This window comes from Tachypleus tridentatus, chromosome 7 (genome assembly GCF_004210375.1).
Source record: "Tachypleus tridentatus isolate NWPU-2018 chromosome 7, ASM421037v1, whole genome shotgun sequence".
In the NCBI taxonomy this organism is placed as follows: Eukaryota; Metazoa; Arthropoda; class Merostomata; order Xiphosura; family Limulidae; genus Tachypleus; species Tachypleus tridentatus.
Window position 1 is genome coordinate 42369008 of NC_134831.1, and position 27575 is coordinate 42396582.

Consider the following 27575-nt stretch of genomic DNA (forward strand, 5'->3'; position numbering starts at 1 on the left):
AAGATAATTGTATGAAGATGTAATGTGACTGGTTGATTGTTACAGATATTTACGCAAAGCTATTCGAAGACTATCTGCGTTAGCTGCCCCTAATTTAGAAGAAACTCGCTAGCGCTCATCACCAACTTTTTTGGATAGTCTAATCGAATAAGGGGATTTGACTGTTATTCTTTTAAAGAACTCACAACTTCAAAGAACAAGGTACATTTTTGTAGAGAAAAACACAACAGTTGTGCTATATAAATTTTAGGATTTTTTTAGGACAAGAAAGTAGAATATAGAGCCTACATCCAAATGTTTTTCCCAGAGTCAGATGGTTCGGGCGCTCGATTCGTAATCTGAGGGCCCTGGGTTTGTACCCTTGTCACACCAAACTCGCTCACCCTTTCAGTTGTGAGGGCGTTATAGTGTGACGGTCAACCCCACTATTTGTTGATGAAAGAGCAGCTCAAGAGTTGGTGGTGCGTAGGGGTGACTAGCTGCCTACCCTCTAGTCTTAGGCTGCTAAAACTATGGAAGTCTAGCGCAAATAACCCTCGTGTAGCTTTCGCGAAATTCAAAAACAAAGAAACAACCCATGGCCTTATTCCCATTACGGACTATCTTTCGATCGATTAGCGGTAAGATTATGGACTTACAACAGTAAAATCCGGAATTTGATTCCCGTGGTAGAAAGAGAGCAAATAACGCATTGTATAAATTTGTGCTGAAAATTAACAACAACCACTACGAATTTTAAGTCAGAAGTGTATGAAACTTACAACCGAGATCTATCTTTTAACTGTTACACGTCACTACCCTGGAGACCTTTCGTTGAATACCATAAATCGAGAACTGCACTGGAATTGTTGCTAATTCTTATATTACTCGATGTTTTAAAGACACTTTTATATATACGAGTTGACTATAATTATCCTCGTAGTTACGAAATAACAAAAAATACAACAATACTAGAATTATTAGAAAGTTTATGTTATGGGATATTCTTTAATTGTGAAAGAGTTTTTATCGCAAGATGATATTTAATTAACAATTTGATTTAATTCTGGCTTTGTGCTGCTTACCTAAATAATCACAGAGAGAAATAAAACAAGAATCATCCTGTTGTTCTCTTAATGGAATTACGTAATTATATTATAATCGCTGGATCTGGTACATGACGGAAATCCTCTATATATGAATGGAACGCGCCTCTGGCGAGGGCCGAGTGCTAAGCAGACTCGTCCAAACCTGAGGGTATGGTACGAATCGACTTGTTTATAGAGTGGTAGGAGAACGTTAACCAAACGAGAGTAAAGCTGATACAGTAAGAACTTGAATATCGCAACACTCGAGAAAGATATTTCTTCTGTCTGCTTGTGGTTTAATAGCACCATAACTAATTTCTTCTGTTCTAATCCTCAATCGTACGATGTAAAATTTCAGTCGGCTGGACACAACAACACTGTTGTTGGTTAGCGTGATGAGTGTTAGCTGATTTTGGTCCTCGGTCTACAAACGGAATTATAAGGTAAGTTACCTTCGACTTTTCGAACGATTTTACTTATTTTACATTTACTTGTGTGTATGTGAGATATTTTAAATGTCGTATTTATCATACGTATTTCTTGTTCTTAACTTGAACTTTAAAACACAATTATAACCATAATTTTCTTTTTAAGCCAAAACGTGTTAAACAAATTACGCTGCATTAAAAAAACAAAACATCCTAGGGTACAAACTACAATGTGGGATTATAAAATGTATCTTGTATGTATCTATGTACTTGAGTTTTTTTAAATGATCAAATATTTTTCTCCTTGCCTCGAGTAGTGTAGATTGTCTTGCTTTGAATTGCATTAACTACTAGGTTTTGTTTGTTCGAATTTATGGAGTAAATATTTCACGCGAATGGACAAACGAGACAAGTTAAATTCTGTATTAATGTATGTATGTTGCTTCTTGTGGTGTGTCAAAACAGAGGGTATAAAAATAAAGAGAAAGTTTCATGTTTATGTATATTTTAGCACTTATCCAGTGGCAACCGACACATATTTTTCTAAGGCCAATCGTTTGTCCGATGGTTTATCTGTATTTTAACACTTCTGTTTTGAAACAAGCAGTAGGTGTTGCCCTACCAAGGAATTGTAAAGTGGTAATTATTTATAAATTATAGCAGGGCGGAGTCCACTCAGCCTTTAAAGAACACCATCATCTGTGTTTAAATAATAGAAGAAAGATCAAAGGCTGCCGCTATGTAAGGATGGGTGGGTACAATATATTGATGCCAATAGGTCGCGTGACCTATGATGCCATGGTTCTACAGAGTAACGCCAGAGGGCCGAAATTTCCAATTCGTGCTACTTGGCGTAGATTGTTCTAATATATTTATAGGAGTAGATATTTCCAAAATATTAAGTCAGTTCGTGTAAAATGACAGATTATTTATTTATAGCTGAGTAGAAGAAAAAATGAATAATAAATATGAAACTGGAAATGTTGTGTTAAATATTTGAATAAGATTAGGAATGTCTTGGGATGTAACGATCTAAGACATTTAAAGATATGCGTAGGTATTCTGTTTAGAGAAATGTAGTATCCTTGTTAAGTTTTTCGTTGGATAATACACAGAGAAATATAACTAGAAAAAATTATTTTATTACTGCGTTTTTATAGTTAACGGAAATTCAGTTTTTGTGGCTTTATTTTTTATTGCTGATCATTAGAATGAGATGAACTGGTTACTACTGAAATATTTGTAACAAAATGAATTTAACATGAAAGACATCTTATGGACACGGGCTAAATTTCCAAGTCGGAGCCTTCTAGGATTATGCTATAACCACATAATTTTGAACTGCCGATTAAAGAAAAGGTGGCAAGTCAGCAGCACACTCCGCCTTAAGGATATTGCCCAATTCTTTAGCGAACTGTCGATATTCCAATTTAATGTTCTATTTAACGTTGGCAATGTTGTGTGTGTTGAGCAGGACCACGTTTCGAACCTTGGATCCTTTATCTGCAATCCAACGCATTAACAAACAGGCTTATGCCGGTGGGGTCATTGCAAATACTGGTTGACTGTTTTCGACACTTAATATTAACGCGTATAATGCAGCTTAATCTTCGACAGTTGGTTCTGCCGGTAAGGGGGCACGATAAATATTTTTTTTTTATTATTCACAGTCGAAGACGAATGTCACTCGCATGAATTTTTTTTTAAATATCTAAACAGCTTTGGGACTTGTAACGTTTTCTCATCTGCTTGTTTGACACTTTGACATTTATCACATAGTTTTGAGATACATTCTGAAAATACTGCCCACGAGCTTTCGCTTTTTGCGTTTGTTTTCCCTTTCCCACCAGTAATAGCTCAAATTCCCTTATGTCTTTCTCTCCCTTTCTCGCTCTTGGTTGCCCTTACGCCCTTAGGTACGAGTTAGTATACGTTAAGTGGAATCGGTAATTAGACTTTCTCATTCTGACAACCTGAAAACGTACATCATTTCTACCATATCTATTATGCAGACATTATAAGTAGTCGTGTGTTTGCATTATAGATGGCGTTTCCGTGAAACGGGGAGACGTTTAACTATCAATTTACATGTTGTATGACATTTACTACTACTGGCATAATTCTGGGTAACTGTATATTTCTGCCTGTTAAAACGCTTCTAATAGAAAATAAGTTTTGTACTCCATTACATAAATGAATGGAGGACCACCTAGCATTAATTAGTGTACATGTTTACTATAATGATGATGATACTTTCAGGCTCCAACTTGCTGATCCATCCGAAAAAGTAACATTATATCTCTGTTATTACGAATCAAAAGGTAAACATAATTTTTTCATTGCAGCTCGTGTTTTTAGTCGTAGTTCCTAATACTTTCATCTTTTTTATCTTGGTTTGTTTTTCTTCAATCTCCTTCCGAGAGCGTGTGATTTTCTCCGAAGTGAGGGTAGAGGTCAAATGACCCCTATACCCTGCGGGCATGGATATTTTTAATTTGTTTCCTGGATAACTCATTATTAAGGACCTCCTAATTAGTAAAGGGATGGACACGCAAGCAATGGTAGCACAGACTGTTAAATTTTTATTTTGTATAATTGGAATAGGGGTACTAGACGTATCTGTAAATCTTGAATTGTCCAAATGTTTTAGCCTTATTTTTTGTTCGATGCAAAAGAAAAAAAATCGCGGTTTCTCTCCACCTCCTCGCTTATCAAATGTAAATATAAAAAAATATTGTATTGTGTAACTTAGTTCTATTTAGAATTTTGATTTTTTTTTTTATGACTTCAATAGACCACAAGAGGACAATCTTCAGCCAGGACTTAACAAAATTTCACAATTTTTTTTTTTTTTTTTTGAAATACTATCTTGTCTTGCCAAGCTAAACAGTTTTCACCAATTAAACGACAGCATAACATTAACAAATATATTGTATTCTTATCTTTACGTAACTCGCCGCGTCTTTCTCGTCTACAGATCTAGCAAAATGTGAAAGAAAATAACATTGTGTATGGTATCGGCATTTTGTTGTTTATAAAATCAATTTTTTTGTTCATTTGTTTTTGTTTTCTCAGTACAAAATTTGTTTCGTTTTTAAAACCTCCTTTGGATAAACGTTGGATAAACTAGTATCAAAAAGAAACTTTCAAGCCTTTTTTATATCTTCTCTGATCAACCGTCAAACGAAATTAGTGTAATTTCGCTGAACTAGCGACTAATACCGCACTGCTACAACATTTTCAGGGTATTATAATGTATACATTAAGGTTTGCACACAGTAAGAGAAAAATGTGGCATGTAATATTAAAATGTTAGGAGTATTGAAGTATTGTTGTATCTTTATTTATTACCTTTCAATAATAAGTAGGTGTTAAATTTAATAAAATACCCTAATTTTACTGAAAATCATGATTAAGAGAACTGCAACTTTTCCTGCTTGATCTGGAACTGCTCTTGTTTTCATATATCGGTCAGAAAATGTTGATTTATATATAGATCAAATCGGGGCATATCATATATTTTTGTACGAGTACTAGTTTGGGACACACCAAATAATATTTTTATATCGAGACGAATTAGAATGTTTGTTTTTAGATAATCACAACTTATATTAATCGTTAAATTTGTTTTGCTTTTGAATTTCGCGCAAAGCTACATGAGATCAACCTACAATAGCCATCCCTAATTTAGCAGTGTAAGACTAGAGGGAAGGCAGCTAGTCACCACCATCCACCGCCAACTCTTGGGCTACTCTTTTACCAGTTGTGGAAATTGTCACTCGCATTATAACGCCCCAACAGCTGAAAGAGCAAGTACGTTTGTTTGTGATGGAAATTCGAACCCGCGACCCTCAGATTGCGAGTCGAGCTTTCTAACAACCTGCTCATGCCGGGCCCAAGTTTCCATCTGATTTTTAATCGCTTGCCATTGTCACACCTACAGTCCCTCAATAGGTTAAAGGTAACTTTTTACGGTCTTACAACATAAATATCGGGGGTTCGATTTTCCATTCTGTTATGTAACTTTGCGCTAAAACAAACCAACGAACAGCTTACAAATAATAATTTATTTTTTAAATGTTAATGTGCATATCTAAATCGAAAGAGCATGCTGTTGTAACAAAATAAACTGACTGCAATTTAAAAATATATATTTGAATTTAACATGATGAACAACATGGTAAAGAAAATTTGTGAAATTATGTGCTTATGTGCATATAATTTTCAAAGCATGGTGGGAACTAAAAAAAATGTTAGTTTCGTGGTGTAATGGTTTATAATGCCCATTTCTAGCTAGGCCTGGCGTTCGGCTGAGGATCGCGGGTTCGAATCCCGGTCGCACCAAACATGCTCGCCCTTTCATCCGTGAGGGTATTATAATGTAACGGTCAATCCCACTATTCGTTGGTAAGAATAGCCCAACAGTTAGCGGTGGATGGTGATGACTAGCTCCCTTCCTTCTAGTCTTGCACTACTAAATTATGGACAGCTAGCCCAGATAGCCCTCGAGTAGCTTTGCGCGAAATTAAAAAACAAAAACATTTCTAGCTAAGTCCCTCAAAGAAAATGGATGAACAAAATGTATAGAAGTCAAGTTAACTGTTTTTAGGCCTAATATGAAAATTTACATGTAGGCACCGCGGTGTTGAAATTTACTTAAGTTTTATAGGGAATTTGTTTTCGCTCCTTTTAGAACTACTTTCATTAATAGTATTTGTTATAGCGTTTAATGTATCTATTTTTTTGTGAATATATTTTGCTTTGCTAACTTATTCGGCCTATATGAATTTTGGCTAACACAGATCTTCAGAGCTGACCAGTTTCGTGATGTATTAATAGGATTACACCCGATAATATCGCTAACACCAATGGTGGCGAAACAGTGTATTTTATAAAAAAATTAAAGTTTGTTAGATATATGACTTTTAGGTTGAATATTAGTTAATAGTAAGTGTCGCTTACTTCTGTATGTCTTCCTTTGCGTGTACGGGTGATGCGTGGTTGTAGCTTTTATGACGAAACCTGTACGTACAAATACAGCTGACTCAATCATAATTCCGGAATTTCCAATTCTGTGATGCTATGTTATCTTTTAAAATTAACGTAGGGTAGAAAACACGTGTATTCATTAAATGGCGTACGCCAATTAGATCTATAGAAGTTACCCGAAAGAACTTTCCATACAACCCCAGGTTTTCGAATAAAGGTTAAGTCTCGCCAAAACATTTTTATATAGTCTATCTTTTTATTTATTTTTAATTACTTTTTGAAGACATCTTAAGTTTGCAATTTTAGGTTTGTTTGTTTCAAAGTCAGAATGTAATTAGGTAGGTAATTTGGTAATTTTGATATGAGAAATTACACATTGTTACAAAAACGTCGGCACTTTGTTGCCTAAAATTGGCGTCTCATTAGAAAGAAATGGTTCTATTTTAATAAAACATTTTTAGTCGAATACAAGCGACTTAAATATTTCAAAAAAATGATTGAAAAAAGGCAAAAGATATACGGAGAAAAGTTTTTTTTTGTCTGAACACAGCTAAAATGACTTCAATTCATGTAAAGAAACAAATGAAGTAATTTCTCACAGTTGAAACATTGTTAAAAAAACTTTGAATATTTATACAAAAAAAATTTTTGGTGGTCGACTTCATTTGACTATCGCATTAAAGTTTTGCAATTTTCTCAAAGTGTGGCTCTTGTGCTTTATTAAAGTAACTCCAAATTGTTGTAACATATTACCAAATTTTAACAAAACTATATTCATTATAAATAGGAATGAATATCAAAAGTTAGTTTGTTTTAAAACGAGAGTCGGTAATCATGAAGGTGAGACTTTGTCCTGCACTGTATGTACTACCCTCCTACCACTACTGGAGTGTTCACGTTTCACAACTGGTTTTGGATTTTTCTCCGTTTTTCTGGCGTGTCTTAGTAGTTTATGTATAAAAACGACAACTGGATTATTAGGTTATTATTATTATTATCATTCATCTTCTTTAGTTAAATTTTCTTTGATATTAATATCATCACTACTTGCATATTAAAAAAACAAAGAAAAAAGTAATAATTTTTTCTCTCCCACAATCAAATGCCCTGCAACTTAATTGTACAAGTGTAAACTCGTTTCCAATCCAAAAGCGCGCTCTCATAATTTGAAATGAATCGCGTATTCTATAACACTTGCATATTGTTTCTTATACTCTTAAAGACAGTAACGACTTCAGCTGCTTTGATCCTTAAAACTAAAATTATCTTCGTCCTCTCTAGCCATAGCACTTGGTCAAAACATGTGGTCTCTCCCAACCGGTGGGTCAACGGTAAGTTGACGAACTTACAATTCTAACATCTGGGGTTCGATTCTCCGTGATGGACACAGTAGATAGTCTGGTATAATTTTGTGCTAAAAGAACTTGCTACCTAATTCTGTCTAAAAAAATAATCATTACTCCAGCAACTTTATTTCTGCAACTTTTTAAATACAACCATATGAAAACCAACCCTGATACAACCACAGTCGAACGAGTGAAATAACCGCCATATCTGTGAATCAAACGTTTTACTATTTAAAAAAAAACAAAATTAAACTTTAATTCTTGCCCTTGAATGAATTGTTACTATTATCATGCTAGTCAGGTTTAATATTTTCGTATCGGGTTTTAGCTCGCAAGTACGAACAGAAATTCCACAAAGATAATTTTAACTAAATTCTATCAATGGCTTCTCATCTAACTATAGATAACCTAGTTCATGGTAAAAAATTATTTGTTTGTTATTTTATATAAACATGATAGTACTGTTTTTTTGTACGCCCATGTAATTACTTTGCAGCTTGTGGATATATCTCTACGTGTTTTGTTTTTTTTTCATCAGTAACTCGCCTCCTAGAGGTGAATCTTCACATTTTGCCTGAAGGGTTTTTAGTTTTACGTTTGGCGGTCTTTTGTAAGGAAAGTAAATTTTTATGTTCTAAGATAACCTTTCATTAATCATGAATTTACTTAACTTCTGTACAGGGGACGAGTGCACCAGCTAATTAGAAATAAACAGTAAATCGGAACAGACTAATAGGTAGACAATGGAAAGATGAACATGATGTTGGATGTGTTAGTAGTTAGATATTATAAAGTAGAAAAATGATAAACGTGTAGACTTATCGTAGAATACACGGATGATTATTCCACAGATAAATAAATATGTGTAGATACAGAAAGATAGAAAAGTGAATTATAGAAGTAGGAACGGATAGACACAGTTGAATAGTTAGATGAAGAGAAATAAATGTACCAGTAGATAGAGAGAAGTTGGTGGGTGAGAGGGTAAACAGATCGACAACAGGAGAGTTGAATGGATGAACAGATGTACCCTATTATTGAGAGATTCTTGTACCGTTACATACAGCTTGGCGTTGAATATTTGTGGTGTAAGTTAAGACAACATTACATATCTAGATTCATTGGTTATTTTAAGTATTACTTAGCTATCCATTGGTACATTTAATTTAGAAAAATGTGATGAACATCACTTTTGCAGTATGATCAGTAGACATTATTCTGTGCTGATTTAAAAACAACAAACAAACACGACATTAACGGAATCTTCTAAGCACTGGTTTTGGTTTGGTTTTTGGAATTTCGCACAAAGCTACTCGAGGGCTATCTGTGCTAGCCGTCCCTAATTTTGCAGTGTAAGACTAGAGGGAAGGCAGCTAGTCATCACCACCCACCGCCAACTCTTGGGCTACTCTTTTACCAACGAATAGTGGGATTGACCGTCACGTTATGGCTGGGAGGGCGAGCATGTTTGGCGCGACGCGGGCGCGAACCCGCGACCCTCGGATTACGAGTCGCACGCCTTACGCGCTAGGCCATGCCAGGCCTCTAAGCACTGGAAAGTTACTTCGTAAACAAGTGTTATTTGGTTTGAATTTCACGCAAAGCTGTATGAGGACTATCTGCGCTAGCCATCCCTAATTTAGCAGTGTAAGACTAGATGGCTACTCTTTTACTCAAACCAATACTGGGATTGATAGTAAGATAATGTCCGCATGGCTGAAAGGGTGAACATGTTTGGTGAGACGGGGATTCGAACCTGTGACCCTCAGATCACGACTCGAGCGCTCTTGAGTTGTCTACGTAACGCTTTTGTACTTTGCACAAGTAATAAGGATACTATTTATCGAACAAATACCAGGTACAGTGTGTCGCACTCCAGTTCGAAGAGTCGCTTGTCCGTTTCAAGTGTACTATAAACAAAATTTGAAGGGGTGGTACTAAACATTTTTTCTTTTACTTCTTTAGATCCAACTAATCGCGCAAATGTAGCCATTCTGAATGTAAATGATTTATTTGACCTTTCGAACTTTAAATCGACTGATATTTTGAGTAAAATCGTTCGAAAAAGTCACTTAACAGTTTCATATAGCACATAGGAGTCACTCGTTTTCTAAAACGAGTAATAATTGACATGCTTACCGTTGTCTGTAAATACAGTGTAAACTTTCGTTATCAGAGAACGTGAGCATCCAGAAACCTGACAGCTATTTAAACTCGGTCTGTCTGCCTTATATAGGCCTGGCATGGCCCGGTGGTTAAGGCATTCGACTCGTAATCTGAGGGTCGCAGTTGCGAATCCCCGTCGCACCAAACATGCTCGCCTTTTCAGCCGTGGGAGCGTTATAATGTGACGGTCAATCCCACTATTCGTTAGTAAAAGAGTAGCTCAAGAGTTGGCGGTGGGTGGTGATGAGTAGCTGCTATCCTTCTAGTCTTACACTACTAAATTAGGGACGGCTAGCACAGATAGCCCTCGAGTAGCTTTGTGCGAAATTCAGAAAAAAAAAAAAAAGACAACAAAGCAACCAAGAACTGTAGAAGCCCTGATAGGATAGTTCCGGATCTATAAAACCGTTCCTGTTTTGTGCCGAAAAGAGGAAGTGTAGCCATAGCTGGCGAAGGAAGTAAAACTTTGGTACATGTAGTATACGTTTTCGTGACGCTTTCTGATAAATAGGAAATGACGCAGAAAATGGTTCCGAGAAAGTTTTTTTGTTTTCTGTTAGTGTATTAACTTTTATATATGAACATATTGAGCAGTGTTTTAAGATTATAAATCTTTCAGAACATTCTACGTGTGTTGAAACTTAAACCTAACACCCCATACATGCTTACTTAATATACGTGTAAATTTGAATTTTTTTAAAATCCAGCAATACTTTCGAGTTTTAATTTAAAGCATTAAAAATAATCAAAATATTAATGGCATTTGAGAAGATGTATTCGTTTCGTGGTTATTTATTTCTCAAGTGTAAGATATACTATATCTTCCTAATATCATCATCATATTACATTGTTTCGCAGTTTGTATATTTAAAATTGCATGATCATACTTTTTTAATTTTCCTTACTTTTGGAGAATCTGTTGTGGAAAGGTAACTAATTAGCAGCCCCTCCTACTCTTGGGCTACTCTAAAATGACTGTGATATTTGATTCTTTTAGAATAATAATAATAAAATAAAAAACAACTGCCACATATTTCATAGTATGTTTTGTTTTCCTTCAACGATAATGGTATGTGAGCAACAGAACATAGTTAATCACCGCGAGATTCGAGCATGTTAGTCACTGTTAATGCTCATCTTTTGTAATTTAAGAAACCAAACAATCTCCTCTTGCGCACCCAGTATGGTTTCATCAACATTGTTCTACCATATATCACTTGATTTATTTTGCTCTCAATCAGGAGAGCATTTTGTGTCCACTTTTTTTCTCTTTTAGTCTTTTGACATTACATAAAGGTATGGGATTTTATATAATCTCTACTTCTATCGGTAATGTGACTTTTTTTTTGCTCATTTTTATTTGTAACTTTTCACTCAATACGAATTTCCAAGTCTGTGTAGGTTTGATACTGTACTTGATCTTTCACGCATGAACTTTTGAGCTCCTCAGGGTTGTTTTAAATGTGCGCGTTTCAGTTTTCCTATCAGTGCTATCTTACTGTCGCAAATAGCCTATATGTCAACGATTGTAACATTTCTTGTCGGTTGTCAAACATGAGGTTTATTGAGTGATAGCCACCGACTGCCCTCGCTTGTTGAGGTGGACCAGATTTTGTTCGTCCTATAAAACCATTTGTGTGCATCTTTGCCACCAGCTCTATATTACTAGTAGTGTTTTTTCCTGTTGTAATTAAGACTGTATTTGGGACTTGTATTTGATCATAACCTATCACATATTCCTCACACAAAGCAGCTTCATGTCAATCGTACAGGGGCAATGAACATCCCTTGTGTACTCTCTTCCATTTCTTGGGGAGTGAATATATGTTTCACGCTCAAGATCTATCGTAGTCTCGTCTGACCTAAACTTGAATATGGGTCCGTGATTTACCCATGGATTCTGCCTTGAAAATAGTGGGCCCTGCGTATTATCTTTGACTTCGGCTCTGCATGAGGTTTTCATATGTTACTGGTGCAGAGTGTGTACCCTACATTTTATATACTTCTTCATATCGGGTATTTGCCACTTTACTTGCTACATTCTACAAAACACTGATTCTCATCACATAATCCTACTTGAGGTTGTTTTCCTTCCTTAGTGAGCTGTGCTCTTTTGGAAACGATAAATACTATTCCTCTATTTGGCTTTTGTATTCATGCAGCACTGGCTGAAATTAGATCTTTTGTCATTACTCGATGTTGCTGAGTTTGATAGTCCACCCTGCCGTAACTCATTATGGTCTTGCTATATATTTTTGAGTCATCTGAGAAGAACAAATACTTCTGCTTGAAGGTAACATCTTCTCTTTGTTGAGCATATTTTGAGAATTTCTCTATTTTACATTTCTACGGATGGTTCTGTGGTTTTTGCTATGGTTTGTTGCAAGTCGGTGGCTGCTCACAGAATCCAACTCCAGAGTTGTATGGCACGTCACTTGCCTTCGATCATGTAGAGGCTAAGCACTAAGTGATTCAGGATTATAACATTTCCTGAACTATGTTGTTGTTGTTAGTCATTTTTAGAACAATATATTGAGTTCAATAGATTTAATGTGCTTTTTAGTGTATTTTAATTTCTCCCCTGGAATAGTATTAAGTAATTTTAGTTTGCTACTTCGTGTGCGTGTGTAGAACGAAGCGATGAAGGTGTCTAGTCACATACCCTTCAAAATTAATAGGAATCCTGTGAAAACTTTTTTTTTTTTTAAATCTTAACCATTTAACAAAAGTGTAACTGTTACTCATTAATGACTGGATTGGCGATTGGCTTTCATGAGACCTTAATATTAGAAATAAGGTAAAATGATTGGTATTGGTAGATTGCTTTGTACAGGGTGTACCAAAAGTGTGGCCTTGTAGGAAAGATGCGATTTTTTTTTTTTCACTTGACGTGCTTGTACTTCAAGAGCTGACCGTTTGGCCTACTTGTCTATTGGGGAAGGTAATTTGACGTTCAGGAACAATGCATCATTTTACTCGCATGAAACATTAAATTATACTGTCGGGGCTAATATTTGGGGCACTTTTCTTGAATGGATACAAGATTTTGGAAAAAGACCAGAATGTAAATGTAATGATATATGGTACCTATAAATCTTTAATAATACGTGAATCCATAAAAGAAATAAAGCATTGCTTTAATTATAACAAGGAATGTACAATTCAAATTTTCATTAATGTTTATTTTAGAGTTTCGCAATCTGAGTAACAGACTTCTTGTTTTTCATCTTGAGAAAGGGGAACTTCTGACCACACCTGAAACCCTCTCTTGTATCGAACCTCGTACTTCAAGATTATACACACATTTCAGATCTGCAGACCTAATTTCATCCATAAATTTGGACAACTTGGAAAAAAAACGTTTAAAATAGACTGCCGAAGGTTTTGGAATTCCAAAAACTTGCATCTATGCATATTACAACCGTAACAATCGGGAAATTCATCAGAGGACGTAACGTTTGTGAAATTACCAGTGGCTACCTCGTTGCGAGTTCTGGAAATGAATCTTTTCCATAGTTTTGGTTGCTACGATGATCGATCTTTTGCTGTTCATCTTTGCTACGTTGGTAGCTTTGTTCCTCTTCGACCAATACATTCGTGAGACAGTAGAAAAATCGCAACAGCGATCCTATGTCTACAGTGACGTCAAGAAAAATGAAAACTACTACAAAACCAGCATCTTTGCTGTTCTTGGATTTTCACGAGTTGATGTAAAATCATTCATGGCTTTTAGAGACCAATTTCATAGGTAAAAAGAAAACGGTACTTTCTTATGGTTTAACAATATTTACTCAACTTAAATATTAAACCCAATTTATCTTTCGATCCATCACTTGTCGCCGAGTTATACTAGTTTCGGGCATTTTCCTACCTTGTTAATAGACATGGACGAAGACAAATCAATAAAACAAAAGCAAGTTTGTTTTTAGACTTTTCTTTCTCTATGGCTATTAATGAAAGATAGAATCCCACGAAATCTGTAACTCGGTGGCGAGTAGTGAATGAATAATAATTCTGATTTCATATTTAATTTCAGTTCCATAAGAGCGTATTTGGTGGATAATTAAGAACATAAATTAGTAACTCAAGTGCTTTATATTCATATGTAAAAACATAGCTTCACTTTGGTGGGCAAAAGAGCTCTGAACATCCTACACGTAATTTCCCCAACTTTAATTTCGTACATACTGTAAGATTTAATATAAAGTAATAATGTATAGTTTTGTTAAACTCTAACACTGATATTAACAACAGGCTTAGTCAGTGGTCGAGTGAAAAGTTTGACTGTAACATAAATTATACCAATAAAATAATAAGTAAATAAAATCAACCAATACAAGTCAAGTAAAATTACTTGAAACTCGACTTCTTTTTTCATTTTAATTTAGGCTTAAATTTTATTTTTCACGCACTTGGATACTAGATTTCTAAATTAAATATTTGTTATTCTGCGATGGTTTTCGCAAAATATTTCTAAAATATATTATGTATGAACTTTTTGAACAAACGAAAATTCTGATTTTGGTAAATGTTTCCTCCTGAAAAATATCGTAAATTTAAAGATAGAATATAAAATTTAACTTTTTACACAATCGAATGATCTCAACTTGTTTTTTTTACGAAAGGGCCGGTAAATTATTGACCAATATATAAAAAAAAAAAAACAACAACCCAAAAAACAAACAAACAAACGCTAATAATAATAATAAAAAAGTTAAACGCAAATGAATAATATCAAGCGTTATTTGGAAAACAATACCAGAGAGTAATATGTACAGGTGCAAAAAGTGAATTAAACGGCATTTACGATAACAACAATACTTTTGCTCAAATTAACCACTGAGGACTTTTGACAGGTGTGTTTAAGAAGTATTTATGGCTTATGCCTATTTTTTCTGGGTGTATTTGTAACCACGTCCCTCTTTGGAAATGTACAACTTACCCATTCATTCTCGAAAAAAGGTTTGATTCAAGGATTTCGCCCCTCGGTGTTGATTCCTGTACGTGATGAGAGGACCTGCCAGGGAAGGTTCTGCTCTTTCAGTTTGCTTCCTCTGGGATCTAAACATCCACCCACTGGTTTGCCGTGTGTGGTGACCCATGAAGGGGAGGAGAGGATCCTGGTGGTTGAGGGGTCCAACCCTAATACACCATACACCACTTTGGCCTTTAGACGGACGGCCTTGGGGTGGCCCCCTTGGATCAATCGGCTGGTCCACTCGAGCTAGGGTCAACCAAGTACCAGTGTTGGATATTTTCAACAGGTGTTGTGGACATTATATCCGATGCTGGTGTTTGGGTATAGTGCTCACGTAACCCTAGCGTTGTTGTAGTGTCCTTGTTTGACATTGTAGTGCGTCCCCTCGTAGGACTCCATGGTGGATGGGGCCAGTGGGCACCAAAATTTCCCTTGCTGTGTTATGGATACTCCAATTAAAAATCCTAATAAAATAGTGAAAAACAGTCTACAGGTAAACGACCCAGTCTTGAAGATTCTGAGTAGGAATCCTCACCATTTATACTTCCTGTTGTACCTCATTTTCTTATATTGCACTCAAATGTCAGACAAACCTTTAGGGCAGATGTCTCCCTTTTTCATAAAGAAGGGACCAGAGGGACTTGGTGGTTCTACAAAGTCAGTAAAAAAGCTTCGATTTGGTGACATATTGGCGGAAACATCCACATTTCAACACAGTGAACTCCTGTTGCATTCAAAGGTAATTGAGGATATATCTATTGAGGTTACACATCATGCTATATTGAATTCATCACGAGGAGCTATTGTTGAGAGGGATTTGAAGAACATCCCAGAGTTGAAGATTCTTGCTGGTTTCTCCACCCAAGGAGTTCCTGCAGTGAGGTGTATCTCCACTCGCAAAGATGGAATTATGGTGCTGACCAATATCCTCATTCTGACATTTACGTCACCACGTCCGCCTGCCACCATCAAGGCAAGTTATTTCAATTACAGAGTACGGCCATACATTCCAAACCCTCTCCAGTGTTTCCAGTGTCAATGGTTCTTTGACGTGTGCTCGTTGCAGTGGCAAGGACCATGATGCCTGTGAGTGTGAAACAGACCCTCATTGCATCAATTGCAATGGCTCTCACCTGTCCTACTTTCATTCTTGTCCTAAATGGTTGGAAGAAAAAGTGGTGCAGTGTTTGAAAACGATTCATAACGTTATCTATCCTGAGGCTCAAAACTTGCTGTTCACCACTTCATCTCGGACGTATGCTGCTGCACTTTGTTCCACAGTTGTCGAAGTTGGTTCATAAACTTTTTAACTATGGAGGTCAAAAGACTGTTTGGAGAACGATTCTTTAGTCCTTGCCACTGCAACGAGCACACGCCAAAGAATCACGACATGACGTCTTCGAGTGACTGAACCATTGACACTGGAAACATCTGGATGACATCAAAACACTGAGTGCTTCCTACGATTCTGTTTGTCTCTACTTACAGGAAACAGTTCTGAAACCTGCCAATACAGTTACCTTTCGACGGTTTTCTTTTCATAGAAATGATAGGCTGTGTGATGGACAAGTGCATGAAGGGGTGACACTGTTGGTTGTTCAGCATGTGCCCACCCTGTCTTTGCCACATGACACACCCTTGGATGCCTAGCTGTCCGTGTTTCCTTGGGTCATATCATCACTGTTCTCTCTGTCACCTAGAAAGACATATGATCAATCAGACCTTGATGCTCTCATTGAACAATTTCCGTCTCCCTTTTTCATCCTGGGGGACTTTAATGGACATCATCCCTTCTGGGGACATGCTGATATTGATAGGAGGGGCCGCTCTGTAGAGTGTATGCTCTCTGATCACAACCTTTCTCTTTTCAATGCTCGTTCTTCTACCTATTTCCATGCACCTAGTTAGTCCTTTACTGCTATTGATCTCTCAATTTGCTCTCCTTCATTATTTTCCCATTTTTCATGGAGGGTTGACAATCCACGAGGCAGTGATCATTTTCCTTTAATCTTGAGAGACTGGCCATGGTCGATGCTACCCGACCCGCGTGCCCTGGTGGAAGCTGGATCAGGCAAACTGTTCCTTTTTCACTGTTCTTGCAGAACTTGATCCTGTCATTGTCTGTAAGCCATCAATAGACGACTGTGTGGCAGCAGTAACTGACTGTATTATACAAGCAGCTGTTTAATGTATTTCTAAAACCTCGACACGTTTGCCACTATATCCTCGTCCATGGTGGAATCCTGCTTGCCACGTGGTACAGAAGGCTTAGAAACGAGCCTGGGATACTTTCTGTAGATATCCAACACTCTCGAACCGCATCACTTTCCAGCAGGCCCATGCACATGCTCAATGTGTAAGATGTCAAAGCCAGAAGGAATCTTGGATTAAATTTGCAATCAGCATATCCTCTACCACTTGTTACTTGGGACAAGATTCGAAAGGTCAGTGGGCAATATCACTCTGTCCCCCTCTCGATCTTGCTCTCTGATGGCCAGGAAGTAACTGATACCCAGAGCATCGCCGATACTCTAGGTGAAAGCTTTTGCCGGGTATCTAGCACTTCTGGTTTTTCTTCCACCTTCTTGGCCATCAAGACTAGAGCAGAGCAATTGCCTCTTTCCTTTTTAGCTGATTGTCTCTATGACTATAATAGTCCCTTTACACTGGTGGAACTCAAACTGGCCCTTCATCGGTTTGACAGTACATCAGTTGGACCTGATGATATACACTATGAGATGCTGTGCCATCTATCTCTTGCTTTTCTTGCTATCCATCTGGCTGTTTTTAATCGGATCTGCAGATGTTTTCCTGATGCCTGGCACCAGGCTATTGTTCTGCTTTTCTCCAAGCCTGGAAGAATCTCAAGATTCCTTCAAACTACTCTCCAATTGCTTTGACGAGCTGTCTCTGTTAAGACCTTAGAGAGGATGATTTAATGCTCATCTTGTTTGGTTCTTCGAATCAAACAACCTCCTATCGCCCACCCAGTATGGGTTCCGACGACAATGCTCCACCATGGACCACCTGATTCGACTTGCAACGTCAATCAGAGAAACCTTTTTTAAACGACGTCTTGTACCAATAGTCTTTGATATTGAGAAGGCTTGATACAACATTGAGGTATGGCATTTTGCGAGACCTCTCTCTCTCTTTCATATATATAGGTTACGTGGCCATTTGCCCATTTTTATTTAAAATGTTTTAATGGACAGGAGATTCTGGGTTCGTGTGGGTTTGACACTTTCCCGTTCTTTTCTACAGGAAGTTGGAGTCCCTCAGGGCTGTGTTCTGAGTGTCACACTTTTCAGTATAAAAATTAATGCCATCACTGAACAACTCCCTCTCACTGTTGCAAACGGGCTCTATGTCGACGACTTTCAAATTTCATGTCAGTCGTCGAACATGAGGTATATTGAGTGGCAGTTACAGAATACCCTCCATTGTTTACTGAAGTGGACCACAGCAAATGGCTTTACCTTCTCTCTCTCTCTCTCTCTCTCTCTAAAACCGTTTGCATGCACTTTTGTCACCAACGGGGTTTCACCCTGATCCTGAACTCTGTCCAGGTGAAGCTGTGCTGCCTGTGCTCTGTAAGACTAAGTTCTTGAGGCTTATCTTTGACCATAAGCTGATCTTTATACCACACATCAAGCAGCTACAGGTCAAATGTACAAGAGCACTGAACATCCAACGTGTCCTCTCTGCCACCACTTGGGGAGCAGATAAACGTTCTATGCTAAAGATATATCGTGCTCTTACTCGATCGAAACTCGACTATAGATCACTGGTCTTTGGCTCTGCCAGACTCTCGGCCTTAAACATGCTAGACCCTATTCATCATCAAGAACATCGGCTCTGCACTGGGGCTTTCTGCACCTCCCCAGTTCAGAGCTTATACATAGTCTCATGAACTTCTTTGCACCTCAGTTGTTTGCAACTGTCTTTTACTGTATGCTTCGAAACTTCGTTCCTTACCAAAGCATCCCACCTGGGGTTGTGTTTTCCTTCCTCGATGGGCCGTGCTTTTTCAGACCAGACGGTCTGCCATTGCTCCTTTTGGTCTTTTTATCTAGGCACAGTTAGATGAATTGGGTCTGTCCTTGGATAACATTGCTGTATCCATTGGTGAGCCCATCTCACCATGGCTTCTTACAGTCCCCAATTGTGACCTATTTTTCAGTCATCTGAGAAAAGGACGCTCTTGATTGGAAATACTGTCTGCTATTTCCTGAACATATACAGTGGAGCGCCATTAAGCCGCGTACCAGTAAACCGCGAAATCGCTTAAGCCGCTGTAGCAAGTCTTGTGTGCGAGGATTATCGCGGCTCACCACTAATCTAAGAACGTGTAAAAACGCGGCTTACGAATTTAATCCTGGCTTTATAACTTCAAGGGGATATTTAAAAAGGATTTGCTGTAATTTGGGCAATAAATAAAATATATTACAATAGAAATCGACCGTTAATCTACCTTATCCGCTCTCTATGTCAGCTTTATGGAGGCCGCCATTGTTACCGAATCACACCTCTCCATACATTAAAGTTAATCCGCGGTAAATCCGTGAAAAAAGTGATCAATAATTGAAGTATTATTTTTAATTCGATAATCCGATATTTTTATGGAATTGTATAAGTATTGGCCACAAACCCAATAGAAATCACTTCAGTTTCTGAAATAATAGTGAGCATATCATATTGACAAATTCCTACCCCATGAGTACCAAACGTAAACATGCATCGTATGACGTTCAGCAAAAGCTGAATGTCATAGAGAGAGAATACGAAACGGCGAAACTCGCGCTAAAGTTAGTAGAGAGTTAGGCATACCTGAGTCTACATTGCGTGGGTGGATTAAAGATGAGAATAAATTAAGAGCATTTCTTGATGAACTTGATGAGGGTGGTTTGAAACGCAAGAGAGCTAGAACAGCACAAGATCCTGAGTTAGACAAGGCAACGTTCAATGCATTTTGTAAAGCCAGAAACAATGGAATTCCCATATCTGGACCAGTTATTCAAGCACAAGCAGAGAAATTACACAAGGAACTTCATGGCCCTAATGCAGATCCAGAGTTTATTGTTTCAAGTGGTTGGTTAAGAAGGTGGAAGCAGCGACACGGCATATTGCAAGTAAAAATCAACGGCGAGATCAAGTCAGCAGACACTGTACCAGTAGCTTCCTCAATTTTAGCAGAAGAGACCATGAGCGAAGAAGATCCTGCCCCAGTACCTACAACAAGAACTGCAGATGAAGCCGTCAAAGGACTTGAGGTAGCCCTAGAGTACTACGAGCGTGAGGGAGACAAGCTGAAAACACAACTAAAGTCCATGATTAGAGACGCTAAGAAGAGGGCAACAATGAGCAAGAAGCAAGCAACAATAACGTCATACTTTACCAAGAAATAAGCTGTATTTGAACTATATTATCTGTATTTGTAATTTTTAAAATTAATAAATTGAATAAAACTTTTGTGATAATATGTAAAAAGTGGATAAAAATTAAATGTGGTTTCGTATATATTCGTAAGAATTTCAAATTTAATAACTCAGCATGAAACTAACTTTTGTTTATATTTGTTATGTTTTTAAAAACGTGAAATAAAATGGTTTGAAATGTATTTTATTTGTTTTTTCTTATTGTTTAACTGCCAATTAATAAATTCGATATTAAAATTTAATAATTTATTCAACTGCGCAATATCGCTACCATGAGATTTAAAATGGCGGCCCGCATGTAACACGGGAAGACGAAATTTTACAATAAAAATGTTTATTTTTATTGTAATCTTTATATTAATAAATCTTAATCAAAATTGTGTTGTATATTTTATTTATTAAAAAGGGGAAAAGCGAACCATCGCAATGCATTGGTCGTTTGTGTTAAAACGGCACTTGTCAATTGTATCTGAATAGAGTATATATTAATATTATAATGATCACGCAATGCCCCGGATGAGGTTCCTCGGCGGTTTAAGCCGCGGTTAAGCAGGTTGACCCCCCAAATATTGCGGCTTAACTGCGCTCCACTGTATTTTGAACCATCCTTCCATTCCTATTTATACAGATGGTTCGATATCAGGTGACTGTGTAGGCTTTGCCATGGTTTGTTGTAGTTCGGTGGTTGCACGCAGAATCCTCTCTTCAGCTTCTGTGTTCACTGCTGAACTGTGTGCCATTTCTCTTGCCCTGGATCACATAGAAGCTAAATAGTACTCGAACTGCACGATTTATACTGACTCTCTTAGTTCTCTACTGGCCCTGGAATTTCTTCACGTATGTTCACACCCTGTTCTCGCTGATATTCAAAACCGACTGGCCCATTTCTCTTTAACATCTACTTCTATCCAGTTTTTCTGGACACCAGGCCACGTTGGTATTCGCAGGAATGAGCTCGCCGATACTGCAACTTTGTCTATCTGCTCTGGCACTATCACCACTGTGCCTGTCCCATACATGGATTATAGTCCTGTATTCAAGGCTTGGCTCTGTGCCAGCTGGCAGTCGACTTGGAGTGAGCAACGCGAAAACAATCTTTTTCCAAATAAAACCCTGTTTTGGACTTTGGCCTTCTTACTTCCGTAAGGATCGGAAAGAGGAAGTTGTTCTAACTAGACATTGCATTGGTCAGTGATGTCGAGAAAACCCACTTGTAGAGAAATATATATGCATTGGCCAGTTTTTTTAACTCGTCGTTTTCTTTTATCTGGAACTGATGCACCAGTGTGTAGTTTGTGTAACACCCAGATCACAATAAGCCACATTTTACTTTCTTGTCATCGTTATGATTCACAACGACGGCACCATTTTAAACATGTTCTGTCCCAAGGTTTGTCCATAACGTTAGACAGTGTTATTGGTGATGGTGCACTGTCCACCTTAAAAATGTATTTAGTTTTTCAAAGGTCATTAATCTTCTTAATGCCATTTAAGATTTTTTAAAATTTATTCTTTAACCTTTTTAACGTGTCTCTTTAAAAATCACAGTTCATCTAGTTTAATTTGAAATTATAAACTGACCGTAACATTAAGTAACTCGAAACCATGACTGGAAAGGCCAACTTCAGGTTACTGACGGCGGTTTTTGTACTTACCTGGTCAGTCTTCCTGCGAGTTATGATTATTACAGTCACGTTACAGAAAGCCCTTTACAACTTGAATTACTATAGTTTTTCTCTTGACGTTGTAGACTAGATGTAAACATTAGTTTTATGCTATTTATTTTTTAACTTTGTTTTGTTTTACCTTAGTTTCCTTTTTTGAATTTTCCTGAATTTACTTTTACCTTTTTACCGGACGTTTGACGCAGGTAGCCTAGCTACTTTGTGCCATAAAACACTAAATCAACCAATCAAGGATTTCGAAGGCAAATATTTGTAAGAATTTGGTTTTCTGTTTCATTAGTTATAGGCCTAAGATAAATTTCGTAATGGTAAGCTTGCTATATAACTAATATACAATTTTTCAACGTTACGTATAGAAACTGATTAACCATCTGAAATGAATAAGTAACTTTAAATTCTGAGCAAACATCAATATAGGTATCTCTTCTCAAATGAGCATATTATGTACTCGAAAACGATGAATCTTGCATAAAATGAACAATTATTTTATCTTTTCAGTTACGCACAGGTTAGTTCTGCTATGCGGCAAGCTGGCCTAGACAAAGTTCGTCTAATTGTTGGAATTGACTTCACGGCCAGTAACGAGTGGCAAGGAAGAAACAGTTTTCGTGGCGAGTGCTTACACGCATTACGTGGAAGCGCCATCTATAACCCATATCAAAAAGTCCTCTCAATTCTAGGGAAAACCCTCCAGCCTCTCTTGCAAGGTTTTCCGATTCCGGCTTTTGGGTTTGGCGATATCCATACTAAAAATGTAAACGTATTTCCCTTAAAAAGTACAGGAGCTCCGTGTATTGACTTCATAGATCTTCTCCATGCCTACAATCACACTGCACAGAGGGTGAGATGAGTTTTGTTTATATATTCATTTTTTTAATCAGATATTTTGTGTAATATTAGTAGTAGCATTTTTGTTTTTTCCAAAAATATTTTTGCCACATTCCAACTTTTTGTGCTCCAAATAACGAGCGTTTGCGTTGGTTGTTAGGCCTAAAGCTAAACGAATCGCTGTCCACTGTAGATATCGCAAAAAAGTGATAAATTAATCTGAGTGAAAATTCCGTGAGTGAAAAGTACACTCTTCTCCCAGGGAAGCGCGAGCGATAATGGTGGGCAATATTAATATTGCGCAAATTTGAAACGTTTTAATATTTGTTTTTCTATTAATGACTGTAATCGCTGCAAAACTCGTATAATTTTAATGTTTTGTTTATTTGGATATAATATCTCGTTACTTTACTCGCTTTTTCATTCTTATATAAAAGAGAGGAGAGGGAAGGAGCAGGCAAGAAACAGTATTTATTAAAGGTGGTCGTGAATGGCAAATCTGGATGCCAGGAAGTAATCAGCAGTTACCTCGTTTTTAATAGGTTATAATTTATTCGTTGTTAAGCGCAAAGCTATCCTATTGGTTATGTGTTCTGCTCGCGGTATGTATGGAATCTCGATTGCTAACATTTATCATTTATGAGTCCCATACCTTCTCCTCCGCCGCCTAGGGGTAAGTTATAAAAATACGTTATTCTACATCTTTGACAGTGTTCTTTAAATATACTGTACACACACATTATTATACTTTTACAACTATATAACTTCGGTTGATGTAGTTCTAAAAAAAACAAAACAAAAAAATAGTAAATATATTGTTGAATATGTTGTACCGTTAAATTTACATTCAGCTTCTTGTTTTTCCACATGTTTTTCAGATACAGCTAAGTGGACCTACTAGCCTAGCACCTGTTGTTTACCGTTCAATCGATATCGTCAGACAGTCTCGAGCATTCCACATTATTTTAATCGTTACAGATGGACGCCTGTCTGAAGATGATAGTGCCTCAAAGCGCGCTCTGGTGGAAGCCTCTCGAAATGCTTTGAGTGTAGTGGCTATTGGTGTTGGAGATGGGCCCTGGCATGTTATGGAAGAGTACGACGATCAACTACCTGACCGAATATTTGACAATTTTCAGTTTGTTAGTTTTCAAGAAGTCCTCAAATCTTCAAAGAGTCCAGACGCTGCTTTGGCTCTTCATGCTCTGATGGAAATACCTGATCAATACAGCGCAGTTCGAACACTAGGATTCCTAGAAAAACCTCAAAATAAAGAAAACTGGCAAATTTCATAAAGAAAGTAAACTTTGAATAGTGTGAACATATAAACATATAACTGTTAATGCAGTAAAATGTATTTCGTTTGTAAATACTCTCGAAGGATGATAACGTTGTTCCGTACGCTTTCCTATTGCATTCTGAAATCTATGCATCGATGTTCTTCGATAAACTTGGAATGTCTTAACAATTTATTAATTATACTAAAATATTTAGGTATAGCACCTCTTTTGTTTAAACCTCAGACTTTATCACTGGCTTAAACCAAAGTCTACCTTGTAAGGTGATACCTCTTGTAAACCAGTAAAGTTCTATCCTGTTTCCATACTTTAGATAAAGTTTTTATATAAGTACAAGCCAGTCATTTGTTTTGTTCAAATATTAGATACTTTCTATTACAATATCAATTTTTAACTTTTTTTTTAAAGCTTTCTTCTTAAATGAAGTTGCTTTTTTGCTGTACCACATGACGATGGCAAAAAGGTAGTTCACCATTCCTTAGTAGTCATGCAATAAAAACACCTGCTTATATATTAATAATGTAAAGGTTGAAAATCGATGTTATTTAATAATTTTACAAGTAGTTGTAAAATTTGCTTTATAAAATCTACTTCATAATTTTATAAGGGCGACTCTAGCATTTATTAAAAGTAAATTAAACTGTATATAATCATTATTACGTGTTTTTAATATAATAGATTTTGCTGTATTTGTTCACATAATTTAGAAATGCCTTCTTTCGCTATCTTGTGGCAATGATCAATGCTAACTTTTATTTTTCTATCTTATTCAAGGTATAAAAACGGTTTTGCACACTTGTTTGTTATTAATAGGAGTGACAGCAGTTAAAAAAATTTAAGCTTTTTAAAATAAACATCTTCAATTTCATTTTGAGATGAAAGCGTTGTTACGTGCACAGTGTTTGCGACGGTTGTTTAAATTTACATACAAGTCTAAAAGAAAATTTTCGAAATCATGCAAGTTTCGATAGGACTTCGAAATTTTAGAATTAACTTGCTCGCAGTTTGTGGTATTTTCCCATCTAGTGAGAGTTTTATTAAATAAATCCTCTGTTGTTCCTTCGCGTAAATATTTTTACAAAACTAGATATGTATATTTGTTTTCGCCAGTTTTAAACAACCGTTAATATAGTGATTGGCGATTCTTTAAATTCAAATTTCGGATGAATTTCATTCCTTTTATATAGGAGACTTTTGATTTTTTTTCAAAATGTAAACCGTTTTGGAGTACTTCTGCTTAAGTTTTTGTTGCCGTTTTAATTTCAGTTTTGAGTTTATTAAATTTGAAAGAAAATAATATATATTTCCAGAAGATTCCTGAGTATTTTGTTTTGTTTGCCACCTAGTATAAGTTGTTTCAATATTAAAAGTTCTAAAACTGACAGCTGGTTGTTTTGTTTTCAGTTTAGCGCAAAGCTACACGAGGGGTATTTGCGCTAACCGTTCCCTAATTTTAGTCACGATATACTAGAGAGAAAACGGCTAGTGAAAGTGTTCGGTGACGGACGTTCGAGTCCTCAGATTAGGAATCGATCACCCTAGTCTCCAGGACCTTTACAACTATATGAATATTGCTGTTATTAGAATAAACAAAAGTAATTGGAACACTAGTATTTGTCGTTACACAAACTTTTAAAAACTCGTTACTCTGTTTAGCTCTTATAAAATGATGTAAATAAGTATTAATTATACAGTAGCAAACCAAATTCACACTTGGAATTATTTTTAGTCGCGTATTAAAAATTCCATGCTTCACCACGTCTGACGAGTTTGCATACATCTGCGTTACGTAATGAACCACGAAAGTTGGAAATGGGAAAGAAATTCGCTAAGTTATCAGTTTTTCATATATTTGCCCATTGTTCCGAGCAATTACTTTGACGTAAGAGGGAAAACAAATAAAATGAACAAGTTTTATTCTGTCACTTTGATGATAACTTCATAGCAATAACGGGGAAATGTGGAAACGTAAAGAGTCAATTAATCTTCATACAAGTTGGAAGCTACTTAAACCTGTAACGTATCGCATCGCTAAAGGTGTTTCACTGCATAATATCAGACCAGAAATTATCCTAAATGAAAAGTTTTCCGGAATGATGCTGAAGCCTATCTGACTACGACTTTAAATTAGCAACTATACTACCTCGTAACCTCAATTTTACCTTTTTAATATTAACTTTTTGATGAACGTTTTTCCTCGTAAGGTCATTTTGCGGTATCCCAGTCAAATCTCATGAGAATTATTTTTGTTGTTGTTTTTTGAATGTGAACATTGAAGTTAAGTTCATTGGTAACTAACAGAGACAGATGAATGAACATCGAAGTCACTTTGAGAAATGTTAATCATTACAATATCCAGAAAGTTCATGGGGTCTATAGTACTAAAACTTTGTTTGACCTAAATACTCCTAGATGGGATACTGAGGTAGTAATGAGACCATGAACCCTATAAGAGGTTATCGCCTCACTGTTGCTTTCTTAGCGTCTATTCGCCAACATGAATAAAACTTACTTTTGGGTCACTGAGCCAATTCTAACCAAGCTTTGTGGAATGATTGTTTTGAAGAAGGAACATGCCAATGAGGAGGAGGGCTCGCAAACCTCTCTCCCGTATGATTCATGTTATTAATTATTTGTTAACTTTGACGGAAGTTAACGATAACTATATTCAGAGAGGGCGTTACATTCTTATAGGAAGAAATAAACTTTCTAGTAACACAATGTGGGTAGGCACTCTGTGTGTTAATGCAATGAGAACAAATGACGAAATAACAACCACCGAAAGGTTACTACTACGAGACACACTTTGATCCTTGACCTTACAAATTCGTTCTGTAAGCCACTTCTGCCGTTAATGAGCGCCAATTGATCAATAACCTGAAGCGTATGGAAGAACATTGATAGCTGAATGCTGAAAGGGGATAACATCCCCTTCCACTACCTCTTCCTACCGTCACCCTGCCACTCGTACCGTGTATTCCACGTTTTCAGTGTAAAATTATATACCGAGTTCTTAAATCTTACACAAAACGTTACGTGAGGTGTAATAATGTTATAAATAAATTCTCTGAAAGGTAGGGTTTGTATGTTATTTATCAAAGTATCTACTCCCACAACTTTTTTTAAAGTTCATTACACGGACAAAGGACGGGAACTTCAGCTTGTGATGTAATAATTCAGAATCTTTGTGAAGCACTTGGATATAAGGGTGAAGTATAAACATAAGTGATCAGTAGCGAGTGAGTCAGTTCAGTGAGAGTTATCACAGCTATTAAATTAATCGATCGATTAGCATGGAAATTCCGTAATTTTTAAATTAGGCGTATTATCAGAATCTTGGTTCAAACTTTTT

General features: G+C 36.7%; 1 protein-coding gene across 2 annotated transcripts; it reads left to right on the plus strand.

The window, feature by feature from the left end:
* Positions 1-1191: 1191 nt before the first annotated feature.
* On the plus strand, positions 1192-25607 carry LOC143255524 (uncharacterized). Of its 2 annotated transcripts, none has more exons than XM_076511327.1 (4): positions 1192-1510; positions 13186-13744; positions 22596-22938; positions 23804-25607. In XM_076511327.1, the coding sequence occupies exons 2-4, from the start codon at positions 13527-13529 to the stop codon at positions 24218-24220; spliced, it is 978 nt and encodes a 325-aa protein (XP_076367442.1). In that variant the 5' UTR covers positions 1192-1510; positions 13186-13526; the 3' UTR covers positions 24221-25607. The 2 variants fall into 2 exon arrangements, with proteins under 2 accessions (XP_076367442.1, XP_076367444.1); XM_076511329.1 differs by having other exon boundaries at positions 13230-13744.
* Positions 25608-27575: the final 1968 nt, after the last annotated feature.